At 48.6% G+C, this 12,563-nt stretch overlaps 6 protein-coding genes; 3 read left to right on the top strand and 3 right to left on the bottom strand.

The window, feature by feature from the left end:
- The first annotated feature begins 1,638 nt into the window (after positions 1-1,638).
- GSTUM_00011926001 (uncharacterized protein) lies at positions 1,639-2,596 on the top strand. XM_002842232.2 has 2 exons: positions 1,639-2,028; positions 2,113-2,596. Exons 1-2 carry the CDS (start codon positions 1,668-1,670, stop codon positions 2,190-2,192), a joined length of 441 nt encoding a protein of 146 aa, XP_002842278.1. The 5' UTR covers positions 1,639-1,667; the 3' UTR covers positions 2,193-2,596.
- A 2,464-nt stretch (positions 2,597-5,060) lies between these two features.
- GSTUM_00011925001 (uncharacterized protein) lies at positions 5,061-6,865 on the bottom strand. XM_002842231.2 has 3 exons: positions 6,752-6,865; positions 6,548-6,693; positions 5,061-6,491 (listed from the first exon to the last, which is right to left on the bottom strand). The coding sequence occupies exons 1-3, from the start codon at positions 6,789-6,791 to the stop codon at positions 5,301-5,303; spliced, it is 1,377 nt and encodes a 458-aa protein (XP_002842277.1). The 5' UTR covers positions 6,792-6,865; the 3' UTR covers positions 5,061-5,300.
- Positions 6,866-6,902: 37 nt separating this feature from the next.
- Positions 6,903-7,939, bottom strand: GSTUM_00011924001 (uncharacterized protein). XM_052355846.1 has 2 exons: positions 7,100-7,939; positions 6,903-7,043 (listed from the first exon to the last, which is right to left on the bottom strand). Exon 1 carries the CDS (start codon positions 7,646-7,648, stop codon positions 7,328-7,330), a length of 321 nt encoding a protein of 106 aa, XP_052211811.1. The 5' UTR covers positions 7,649-7,939; the 3' UTR covers positions 6,903-7,043; positions 7,100-7,327.
- Positions 7,940-7,952: 13 nt separating this feature from the next.
- GSTUM_00011923001 (uncharacterized protein) lies at positions 7,953-8,531 on the top strand (the record flags this gene model as incomplete). The annotated part of the gene is made up of 3 exons (XM_002842229.1): positions 7,953-8,049; positions 8,147-8,451; positions 8,505-8,531. The coding sequence occupies 3 exons, from the start codon at positions 7,953-7,955 to the stop codon at positions 8,529-8,531; spliced, it is 429 nt and encodes a 142-aa protein (XP_002842275.1).
- Positions 8,532-8,538: 7 nt separating this feature from the next.
- On the bottom strand, positions 8,539-9,233 carry GSTUM_00011922001 (uncharacterized protein). XM_002842228.2 has 2 exons: positions 8,825-9,233; positions 8,539-8,758 (listed from the first exon to the last, which is right to left on the bottom strand). The coding sequence occupies exons 1-2, from the start codon at positions 9,008-9,010 to the stop codon at positions 8,732-8,734; spliced, it is 213 nt and encodes a 70-aa protein (XP_002842274.1). The 5' UTR covers positions 9,011-9,233; the 3' UTR covers positions 8,539-8,731.
- Positions 9,234-9,621: 388 nt separating this feature from the next.
- GSTUM_00011921001 (uncharacterized protein) lies at positions 9,622-11,908 on the top strand. XM_002842227.2 has 2 exons: positions 9,622-10,034; positions 10,099-11,908. The coding sequence occupies exons 1-2, from the start codon at positions 9,727-9,729 to the stop codon at positions 10,580-10,582; spliced, it is 792 nt and encodes a 263-aa protein (XP_002842273.1). The 5' UTR covers positions 9,622-9,726; the 3' UTR covers positions 10,583-11,908.
- The last annotated feature ends 655 nt before the right edge of the window (positions 11,909-12,563 follow it).

The following is a 12,563-nucleotide window of genomic DNA, read 5'->3' as shown; positions in this document are numbered from 1 at the left end:
GGTTTTCTCGACTCAGTGGCCAGCTATAATCCGATCACAAGGGTCACAAAGGGCAAAACATAGGTAATGAGTTAATCTATTCGGAGCAGATCAGGACGCCAGGAACAATGGAGGAACGGAAAATCGAAACAAATACTATCGTCAAGAAATGATCCAATCTCTGCCTTTGCTCCCTGCCCACCTTCTCCTCTCGGTTCCTTATCGGCCCTCCACTCTTCATCTCCGCCGGTCTCTTACTTCCCCTTAGGGAATCTTTAATCCCGTATAAATACGACAACTTGGCTAGCAAAACGTCGACGAGTTCCCAACGGACAAACTGCGGAAGAGTAAGAATGCCGACATAAGTCAAGACTGGTCCATCCACGTTTCCCCTCTGAAAGGTATATTGCACTACAAAATCTGATGCTGAGCAATGATGTATTTCGTCAAGAGAACCCACACCGCAGAAAGCACTCATTAATTAAGCTTCCTTATAGCACGCGCATCCTCGATAGCCATCCACCAATGACCGGGATGGTCAGACAAAGTACCAAACGATGCGGCCCTGGTAGCATGCGAGAATAATCAAAGAGCGAATTTAGGCCCACAATGTTCTTATCCGTAATTCCGGGGACTGGATGTGTAGGTAAAAACATAAACTGGGGTTTTCTTTTTCCCTCTTCTACATGGGCCTATGCGAACCCTTCCCCTCTTACATCTCCATTGGGGTCTGTAGTGTTTCGTTTCATAACACCACAGTATCATCATCATACTGGCTCGCCCGGCCGTGCTGGCTAGTTTATGGTAAGTCATCATACCGCATCGCATGCTATTTAGGCTCGGCCTTAGAACCTGTGGTGAGCCGAGTGATATTCTGTGATGCACTTTGCTCTCAAGTTATTCGGGAGAATGAGAAATTGATACTTGTATGTTTCTAGGCTTATGAAAATGGAGACTTTTCAGAGGGACAAAGTTTCTGTTTATCTGTTCGGCCGAGTATCCCTAGGGCATTAAGTTTCATCGGACAATGTCAACTAATTCATCCAGATGCTTAACCCACAGTAGCCAGCCACGCGGTACTCTCAACATCCATATTCAAGTGCATCACAGAACAAGTGCAAAGCTATGTGGCAAAGTCATGCGGCCCCACGGAGTTCCCGAGATAGTGCCACAATAAAGTCAAAACACCGCCTCACTTCAGTAGTTGGTTTTCTTCGCATGTAGTGTATTTCAAATTAGGATAGAGTGGTGTATTTCCTATTTTACACGAGATTAAAGTATTCGCCTGTATGCACCGTAGGAGGTTTCCTGCCGTTTTAGTCCTTTAATGGAGCCTGAAATATAAATTTAAGTCACTAATTTTTCACCCCCGGCAACAGAGTGGCTTGTGTATAAAACTTGAATCCATAGCAGTTCTAGCCTTCAAATAGCCTAGCCTACTACCTCCTACCAATAAAAACAACGAGAGAGGCTACACAGTCCCCCCCCATGGCTCCTAGCACCCGATGCAAACTTACCAGTACTCCTCCAACCATTGCCCCTCCGAGTGAGCGATCGTGACCCATCTTAAAAAAAAATCTCCTGGCTGACTCATCCCCCACCCCCCACCAACGCCATCACCCCACCACCAATTCATCCAATCTCCTCATCCAAACACCCCACCACCAACCGACAAAACCAGCCAAAAAATGCCCTGGTTCCAAAAAACCCTCACGCTCCCCCCATCCTCGCGGGGCAGCTACCTGATCACCGACACGATAACCTCCTCGCTGCCCGAACTCGCCAACTACCGCGTTGGCCTGCTCACCCTCTTCATCCAACACACCTCCTGCGCGCTGTCGCTAAACGAGAACTGGGACAGCGACGTGCGTGCCGACATGAGCGACGCGCTGGACCGCATCGTGCCCGAGGATAGCAAGCGCGAGGGGATTTATAGGCACGATGCGGAGGGTACCGACGACATGCCGGCTCATGTTAAGAGCTCGCTTGTGGGCGTTACGGTCACGGTACCGATTGTGGAGGGGAGGTTGGGGTTGGGAACTTGGCAGGGTGGGTTTCCTTTTTTTTCTTTTTTTGCACACGTGCTGTTTGATTATGGATGGAGGGCTGATTCGGGGGGAGTTTATTTTTTAGGGATCTGGTACTTGGAGTTTCGGAGAGCGCGGCATACGAGGAAGGTTATTGCTACTATCCAGGGGGGGTTGAAGACGTAAAGTTTTTTTTGCGTTGTTGGGGAGGATATAATCGGGTTTTAAATGCTGCGATTGGGGGTTCGGGTGGGGTGGGTGAGTTTGTGGTGTGCTTTTTCATATGTGTAGAACCAAGTTTCAATCTTCTAGATGTGTGCTTCCCCCAGAATTGATACCCGGGTATTACCAGGAGACTTTTTTGGTAGAAAGTACTTTCTCGTTCAAAGCATGAAAAAATAAAACCCCAATTGTCCCTGCGCCACTCGTATAGGCTGTGGATATAGGCGAGTAGTTAAATTGGATAACATAATAGAGAGGTAGCCCAGCTTCAGCTACTATTCAGTCCTACAGGCTACAGATGATAAGTGGGTCGAAGTCATGTAGCAGCGGGAGGTCATTAATTATCACTCGACCGATTCCAGGAATACAGTACCCCAATCGTTAAACGCCTACAAACTCCTCTCCCCAGCCATACATTAGGGGCGTCCATTCCGCCACATCCCCCAGAAAGCCATCCCGAGTTAATAACTAAAACCAGACACCGGTAAATGCTATTGCCGGCGCATCTACTCAATAAAAGTCCATGTCGCTTCCTAACTCCAAGTTGTGCAAGTTGCTCAGAGTTAAACCTCACCACACCCCCTCGCACATTCACATTCACATTCACCGCAAGCACAGGACACCGCGAAAAAAACCCACAATAACAAACTACTCATTCTCTCAATTCAGCCTAGCCACATACCACCACTACTGATCATTCCAATGTACAATCCCCTTCAACCACCCATGGCCTCTGCCATCATAAAAATACTGACCACCAGCCCGATTGTTCCACCTACAATGGGTGGCAATCAGGCTCCCCACCCAGGCCAACTCATGGCACCTGACCGCAACCAGCCACGACCCGCAAACGCTCAACGCCGCCGTCCCGCGGCGGGTATGCGTTGTACACCTGGAGCCTCCCGGGTTCAACTGATGGCACCAGTCGCCGGTTTGAAGCGATTCTATTGCCCGCTCAATGTCCCAGACGTACGGGCTCCCGCTGGAAGTCTCGCAGACCATTCTCCCGGCAGAGGTGGTTTCATTGAGGAGTTCTGCCGTGAGGCTGTCTTCGGAGAGCTTGTAGACAGGGATGGTGACCTCGAAGGATTTCTGGTTGATGAGGGCGAGCTCCGCGAGGTCGGTGGGGGAGAGTTTGGGGGTGGGGGAGGAGTCGGGGACCGGAGTGCCGGAGGTTAGGAGGGGAGGTGTCATAATGAGGAGGAGGATGAAGGTGAGGTTTTTGGTGAACGTCATGGTCAATCTTTAGTTAGTTGAAGTGGTCGAAGTATGTTTATGTGTTGGTGGGCGCGGATGTTTCTTTGTTGTGGTGAGAAGGAGAAAGAATGGCATTGTCTGGCCAGGAGTCACATATTTATACACCTTTTCGAAAATGCCAAGCATCGTGAAAATACTATTTGGCATGGAAAACAGGGTTTGAATTCGCATTGGATTACCTATTTAACCTATCATACCCAGTTTTTACAGGAGACATAGGGCTTTCCTGTTGTCCCAATTGAGCAATGCGGCATTGCATAGTAGCCCTCACAAACTTTCAAACCCCATAACACGCATCAAGCCACCACAAGGAGCTTCTCAAGTGGCAGTCAGGATCTAGATACAGTCCTCTAAACGGCAAAGAAATCACTCCAATGAGATAATTCTTGTCATCCCAGAACCGAACGGGCATTCTCACTCAGATCAGAAGATAATCCTTCCCAGTACTAACCTAAGCAGTAAGAAAACACCAGACACGTTCCCACCAACAGAGAATCATACATCACTAGCTCACTCGCCAGAACTGGAGTGTGGAAGGGCAGACAGTCGGATGAGCACACGAAAAAGGCGGACCCTGGACCAGTAACCACCCCTTACCCTTTTGAGCCAGAATTCCTCCAATCATGCAGAAACCTTGAACCAAATAAATTTTACTTTTCATTCCAATTCCTGTGTGAGGGTATAGCAAGGCACCAGACGACATAAATTCCAAAGCAGCTGCTAAAACACAGTAGCCTCAATCTTGTGGCGCTTTTCCTCCCAAGGCACCCACGCACATCCCAGGCATGACAAAACTGCGAGTGACTACACATGAACCAACCCAATACTCCACATCGTCCCCCGCCACCCAACCCACTCCTCTCCAGGAAATAAGCCAAGAGAGCACTAACACCGGGTGCCTGCGGAGCACCAAGACTCGTGCCACAGGAGCAGCTCTAGGAAAAAACCACCAATCTATAATACTATCTGCCGTCGATAATAAAAAGTGTCAAACTTCCCCTCAGCCGCGCCCCCGAATCTAGTAATATAGTAATTGTGATCTGCCTATCCCCGACCATCATTCCCCGACATCTCAACCTCTCCAGCGCCCAGGGACTCCCAGCGAACTACGAGGATATTGCCGCGGGGAGGAAAACCTATATCCCACCGGCACATTTCAGGAATTGAAAGAGAAAATTTTTTCTCTACCTGGGCCAAGTGCGAGGAGGTAGGCAGGTAATGGAGCCCTATGAAGGGGTATCTTTAGCGCGATAGGTGAAGTCGAGGGTAACGCCGGTATCGGGAGAATAGATACTTGTATTGGTCTTATTTGTGAATTAAGGTTCACTTGTCGCGCTTAACGCGTCTAGGCTAGGTTGCGGCTGTTGGCTAGTGAGGGGATTCTGGTCATATCATGATATTGTCAATGCGGTGTAGCTCCGCAAGCCTAGATTTGACGCCAAATTTTTCAGGAAAATCGTGATAATTTTTAATGTAGCGAGGAGAGTAATGCAAGTGAGTCTTAACTTCACTTGCTTGAAGGGTAAATTGTTATTAACATAGTAAAAAATATAATTTTGAGCATAAGGGTCCTCATTACATCCAAAATTATTACAATTTTCGTGAGAAATTTGACCTCAAATCTAGGCTCTAGAGTCACACCATTATGAGTCACACCATTATTTACAGCCCAGCCACAACTTAGCGTCGGAAAGGCTAGAAAAAGGGTGGGATTCCGGGCTCGAGAGTTGGCTAAATAACGGCCCACTTTTCCTAAATCAAACGAAACAAAAACCTCAGTAGGACCCCTATCACATCACACACACACACCCCAACCTAAACCTCTAGCCTCCGCTTCTTACTCCCACCCCCCTCCTTATCAGTCCTCGGCCTCCTCCTGCGAACCTTCACAAGCACATCAGTAAAATCCCCCTCCTCTCCGCCCCCCTCACTACTCCCCCCGCCCACCTCGTCCATCTCCCCCCAAACCTCCTCCTCTTCTTCCTTCCGTGACTTCTCCACTTCAACCGCCTCATCTCCCCCATCCAACACCACCACCGCAGTACCTTTGCTCCTGACATAAGCCTTAACAACAATCTCTCTCCCAGAACCTTCATAAACACGAAGATACCGATCAAAGCCTACTCCCGTAACAATATCTTTGGAAAACGTAGCGGTAGCATTGACGGCGCCGGTGGAGCCCTGGTAGATTCCTGCTTCGCGGCGGGTGGTAGAGTTGTAGAGCGCAAAGTGACCGTTCGAGTCTGTGTAGATCCAGTTGTGGGGGGACAAGGTTGTCGACGATTCGGGAGGGGTGTTGGGCGTGGTTAGGGGCGTGGAGGTGGGTGATTTGGTGGAGGGGTGGAGGTGGAGAGATAATATGGGGGATTTGGTAAGAGTTGTGGTGAAGATTGGGCGGCGGGAGAAAGCGGCGTCGTATATCCGTAGGTGCGAGTGTTGGGTTCCAGTTGCTAGTCTGTACTTCCTGCTGCATGTCTGTACGGTCGTAGTCCTTCTCCTTCTGGGATGGGCTGCTGCTGTATCCCCCTCTGCTTCTCCTCCTCCAGTGCCCAAAAATAAAATCCTACGAATATAAACCGGAACTTCTAAGCCCAGTTTATCTTGCTTCACGTTTTTAGCTTTCCAAACACTCTTCCAGTCTCCTTCTGTCGTAGGCTCGAAAACTTCCAAGTCCCGCTTCTCACCACCAATCGCGATAGCGCTCGGCCAGCCGTTCACGAGCTCTTCTGTGAATATCGCGCCAGCGGCTATATTCCCAGCGAGGGGCACAGTCTTAACAAACGGTAGTTCCCCATCGAAACGGTAGAATACAACTTCGCCGTTTGCACGGAAGAGGTAGAGGATCCCGTGCTGCACACCGGCGGATACCACCGGACTTGCTGTAGCAGTGGTAGAAAGGATTGTTGAAGAGGTATGGGTATAGAGAAGATACTTCTCCTCGCCGTTAACCGGAGAGACACTTGTATCAACGAGTTTGACCTTTCCACAGGTAAAAACCACCGCTACCTACTCGCAATTAGCCACCTTTCGTTCAATTTGACACGTGCGCAGTGAGAGAATACCAGTCCAGCTCGCTCCTCACCCTGGTATTTGTCAATCTTACAAACGGCATATACTGGGTCCTTCCTGTCCGGGGTGAAGTACGTAGAAATGCGTGGGCGGGCGGAGGCCTTGAGGGAAGTATCGGTGCCGCGGGAGGCGGTTATTACTACGAATTGTTAGCGAGGGGTAATCGTATCGGATTAGGGGCCTTTTATGAGGGGAACCTTTTAGCTGGCCAACGTCGTCGCCAATTGCAAACTTCATTCTGTATATGGGTGGCGGTTGTGATGGAGGCTCCGTGGTCTGTAATTTTATCTCCGAAAAATATGATACAAGGATAAGAGAACAAGAGATTAGATTAGATTAGATTAGATTCATGAACAGTCAGTTCTAGTCGAGGAACAAGTGACATTTTATGATCCCCCCGCATAGAAAATACCGAGCCTATCAAAAACCACGAATCCACAATGTATGATACTGCGGCTACTGTGTGCCTATACCCGCAATATACCCAAACTACGGCACAATTATGTTACTAAACCGGTTTCTCCTCTTCGTCCTCTACAACTTACTAGGATGATACCCCCCGACACACTCTGGTTTCTCTAAGGTTATGTGTAGGATACAAGCGCGGGCTTCGTATGCATGTTTCCCATTCTAGAGTTTGGAACCGGTGTAGAGTGAAGTTGGCGGACTATCCTTGGAGTTATGTATTCTTGGGGCCATTGCGTTAGTGGTGGTTAATAAAATGTACGATACTGCAAGAGAAAAAAGCGCAAGCCAAGAATATCGCATAAGCTTTAAGTCTTCATTATACAGTATCTGTCCATCCTACTACCAGCTCTCTCACAAAGAGCAAGTGTCAGAACGCAAATACTCTGAGTGGTTCTGTCTGGGCTTGGGAGTCGAGGGGGAGGGTTCTTTCTCCTAATCAGCGATTGCCTAGTGATGGTAGAGTTTGGGGCTCTGGATGGATCGAAGGTTGAGCTCATCATGGATGCGATTCTTCTAGCTACGGGTCTTGAAGGGTTGTTAATATTGGCTGGGTTTGGCGACAGCAAGAGCCACCCCGGGCAACATTGCAATGTACAGTGCAGAATCGATGGCACTGCAGGGAGCATGCTCAAATAATTGAGACATTCCTGCGAGCATGCTGGTAAATTTATGTGCACGAGTGCACCCGATTGGCCGTTCCAGTAAATACCCGAGACCCAGTAGCGCAGAGCATCACTCCGAGGAGGCTCAAAAGTTAGGTACAGTACCAAAAGTCTACCAGCGCTTTAGTAGAATGAGCCCTGACTTCTTGGCAGCCTTCCTCGTCTCTTTCCCCAGCGACAATAAGGAGAAAAGCCCACATCCACCGCGTCAACCACAACCGCCAACACAATCCCTTTTCGCTCTCTCACTGACCCATCGAAAGGCAAAATGACTGAAGAAATGGTCGACCATGAAGCGATCCAGCAACACATAGGTGATCTGGCCACTCTCGAGAAGGAATTCGACGCGCTGGAAGTGCAAATTCGTATTGCCCCCCTCCTTTTCTTCCCTCTCCTCATTTCTAGCAACTTCTGGAGAGAAAACACTTGACCAACCACTTGCTAAAAATGCGAGAATAACAGTCCGCGATACATACAATCGCCATTTACCCCTCTTCCGAAAACGCGATGCCATAACCTCTCGGATTAATGGCTTCTGGCCATTAGTCCTCGAGCAGACCTCCTCAATGCTCAACTTTGACGAGTATATCACACCCGAGGATGGCCATCTCTTTCGCTCCCTGTGCTCCATGACCCTCTCCCGCCCAGATGTCGACAACGAGCCGCGTACTATCCGCCTTGACTTCACTTTTGAAGAGAATGACTTTTTCGAAGACGCTGTTCTGGCAAAGACTTTTGTTTTCGGAAAGAGCGGGGAGATGAGCAGTGTCCCTGTCGGCATCAAGTGGAAGGATGGGAAAGATTTGACCGAGGGGGTTAGCGCTGCCGCAGTCCAAGCCTGGGATGAGCGCAAGAGTGGGAAGAGGGATGGTGAAGGTATGAAGAAACTTGGGGAGTTGATGAAGAAGGGGCCATCTAGCTTCTTCAATTGGTTTGAATGGACCGGGAAGCATGAAAGTCTTGGGGAAGTCAAGGATGAGGAGGGTGATGAAGACAAAGAGGAAGACGATAAAATTGTAGAAGTCTACCCGAATGGCGATGAACTGGCTATTCAGTTTGGCGAGGACATTTACCCTAATGCTCCCAAGTATTTCAGTACGTCATTCCCATACCTCTAGAAAACTCAATTGGCTAACATACAAACAGGCCAGACATTCGAAGAGGCAGACGTCGACGATGAGGACGAGGTAGACATCGAATCCGATTCTGACATTGAAAACGGCGCAATACTAGATGTCGATGTCGACCACAAGAAGCAGAAGCGTAACGGCGTTGAGGATGATGGCCCTTCCAGGAAGAAGGCGAAAAAATAAGGCTTGCCCCCATAGTATAAGGTATAATCTGTGGGTTCCGATATGTTATGATAGGGTGAAAAGTTTTTCATATTTTTTTCTTTACGGAAATGTTTGCCTGGTATTTGTATGATATAACCAACTCGGATTGGATCAGCCGGCCGCCGTGCTGGGGAGCTGTGATACGGCTGAACACGAAATTCGTTTGGGGGGGGGAGGCAATATGGGGGAATAGTACCCCGATTGGGCCAATCTAGAGCGAAGTGATGGGCTTTTTTCTGATGTGTAAAACGGCAAAGGCCAGACTTCAACACCTCTTTAATGTGAAGGCTGAGCAACCCGAAGCATTCCGATCAACCAAGTGAACAATTGTGGCCTGACAGGTATACTTTGGCAGTGCGGTAGTCTACTTGTAGAGTACTCGGTGGTACAAGTATTATATATGGATGAAAAGTGTAATTGGCTTCCCTATCAAAAAAGGGAAATAAAGCCCTCGACGGCGATCAAATGGGTGACAGGTGACTACGGTAAATTATGATAGCAGGGTGGATGGATGGATGGGACAAGCGCAACAGCCTCCAACTAAGGAAAAAACTTAACCTCGGCCCTACCCTTATCACGTCATCCAACAGTTTAAATCTTCACCATCTCGACAAAAGCGCTTAAAACGGAACAAAACAAAACAAAGTCGAGGTTCGTTCACTATCCGGATCAAGCATCGCTTTTTCTACCGCCAACAAACAAACCAAAATGCTTCTAATAGGCTTAACCGGCTCCATCTCGACCGGGAAATCCACCGTATCAAAGATCCTCTCCAAGGACCACGCACTCCCAATAATCGATGCAGATCAGCTCGCACGGGAGGTGGTGGAAGTGGGTACGCCGGGGCACACCTCCATAGTAAGGTACTTTTCCGAGAGCACACCAGGCCTGCTGAACGAGGACGGGACGCTAAACCGCGCGGTCCTAGGCCGGCGCGTTTTCGGCGACGATCCGGAGAGGAGGAAGGATCGGGGGGTGTTGAATGGGATTGTGCACCCGCTTGTTAGGAAGGAGATGTTGGTTTCCTCCTCACTCCCCCCCCCCGCGTGGGCTTTTGTTGACATAAGAGGAATGACATAGGTATAAAGCAATAGCGTACCATTACCTCTCCGGCGCCTGGGCCGTCGTCCTGGACATCCCTCTACTCTTCGAGTCCTCCTTTGACCTAATCTGCGGTGCGGTCCTCGTCGTCTCCGTTTCCTCCCCGGAAGTACAGCTCGGGCGATTACTCGCCCGCGACGCCCATCTCACGCGCGAGGACGCGGAAAAGCGCGTGGCATCGCAGATGAGCATTCAGGAGAAGGTCGAACGGTGCGATAGGGTGTTTGGTGGTGCGCGAGGAAGGGGAGCGGCCATCTCAAATGATGGGAGTGTCGAGGAGTTGCGAAAGGGGGTTACGAGTGCTGTGGAGGGGTTGAAGGCGGGTAGGGATGGGTGGTGGAAGTGGATGCTTTGGGGGTTGCCGCCGGTGGCTGGGGTCGTTGGGGCGAGGGTTCTCGCGGAGAATTGGTGGCGGAGGGAGTGTTGGCTTAAGGAAAGGGAGAGGGTTGAGGCGAAGTTGTAGCGGGGATCAGCTGGGGAGGGGAGTTCTCTTTTTCGTCAGGAGTTCAGAAAACTTGCTTTTAGATTTGTCATACTATTTTTATCATAATTAGAATATCTGTTTCTTTCGCCTCAAAGTCGAGAACAATCCATGCGTGGAATTTCAACCCGCTAAAATCCATCTCCCATCCAAACCCCCACTCTCCGCGCAAAACCTCAGCCTTCGAACAGAACTCAACGGGATCAAACTAAATTCTCCAATCCGGCCCCCACAAGCATACCCAACCCGAGTGAGCCCCCATGAACCCTCCCACTAAATTATCATACCGAAATTAGAAGCAAAACGCTACACGAGAAGATGCTTACCAGTATTCCCGCACACATCATAACTCGAGCACACCACACAAATCTCCCACAGCGTTACCCTCAGGTCTTTCCAGGTCTACATATAGAGAATTACCGATGGCGTGGGCTTCCCCGGGGATCTCGAAGGATAGGCTCTTTGCACTGGTCAGCCCGCGTCGCTATTCTTTATGTAATTTGAATTATGATAATAGTAATACTTTTCACGAGCGAGCAGTGGTAGGCGTGTCCGTTTGCTCTTCAAAAGTGGCCGATCCTAAGGGAAACCTAATATATGGTCCCCTCCTAGCGAGGAAGAGTATAAACGGTATGATAACACTCGGAAGATGGTGAGGGAGGTGATCCACAAAAAAATGGACGGAGCAAAACTATCCGGCGTATTATCCATACAGGCCGCCCTTTTGGATCTTGTTAGAGGTTCACGACATTGCACAAGTTTACGGCAACACGATTCCACAAGATGAGGATGGTGAGGAGCTATCTCAAGGCCCAGAGGGGGGGTGGAGGGATACCATGCGCAAGGTACCGGGTTGGGGAAGCAAGTTTCACACACGTGATTGCTGAGTGTGGCTTGCTTTGACATTGGACCAACTTCTGAGATTTGGAAGGATAGTGATAGAGGGTGGAAACTGGTGTTATTGAATTGTATTAAGGGCGTCACAAATTGGTTCATAGCTGCCCGGGCAGGATATGAAGATGCAGGGAAGTTTCTAAATCGGGACATGTTTCACTATGATTTAGACTACTTGTTATTGGGTTTTATGAGTTTCTGTTTTGAGTTTTTTTTTGTGTTAGTACTTTGGGTTTTTTGTATGGTGCCGTAAAAACTCGAATAAGCGGACCGTGTGCTGGGTAGTGAGTTTAGAGTTTGGAACACAGGGATGTCGGAAATTAGTATCTAAGAAAATTTAGCAGTCCAAGACAAGTGCTAATCTCAACCTCAAATGTTTAGTAGTCCGAGACAAGTACTAATCTCAACCTCATATGAGGTGAAAGTTAACCACACAACCTACACGACAGTGTCTTAATATCATGAGATCAGTGTAGTTAGCAAGAGAGATAGACGATACAATCAGTATATTTTATAAGTAGGAAAATAGAATACCTAAGGGATTTCCCAAGAGCCTAAAACCAATTTGCATTAGAGAAGCCCTGTGAGCTCTCACAAAGGTTACTCAGAATTGAACTGAAGAGAGCTAATAGGTAATTCCAGAAAGCCTTTACGAGTTACCAATCAACCTTCTGGATGCATCTGTGTCCAACCTCAACTTCCAGCTCTTCCTCCTGATTGCTTCTATACTGGGATTAAAAAGAAAACTGGTCCAAAGTGGAAATACTTATCCAAGATCCTTTGGAAGCCAATAGAGCCTACTAGTAACCCTCAATGATCCTATACAGTAAAGTATAAGCTTCTGATTCTCTTGCATTGGAAAATAAGTAGCATACCATACTGTCTGACTCACTTTGATGAACCAACACGGGCTGAAGTTGCAGCACGCTGTTGAATTCCGACAACAAATTAATCATAGTAGAAGAGAAAGGAGGAGGAAGGCTATTATATAACCGGAAAAAGTAGTCAGTCGCATATGCTGGGCAGGGGAATGCAAAGGAAATTGGTAGAGATAGAGAAGGAATTGTAT

This window comes from Tuber melanosporum (assembly GCF_000151645.1).
Source record: "Tuber melanosporum whole genome shotgun sequence assembly, scaffold_92, strain Mel28".
Classification (NCBI taxonomy): domain Eukaryota; kingdom Fungi; phylum Ascomycota; class Pezizomycetes; order Pezizales; family Tuberaceae; genus Tuber; species Tuber melanosporum.
Note: the sequence above shows the minus strand (reverse complement) of the source record. Positions and strands in the feature narration are given on the sequence as shown.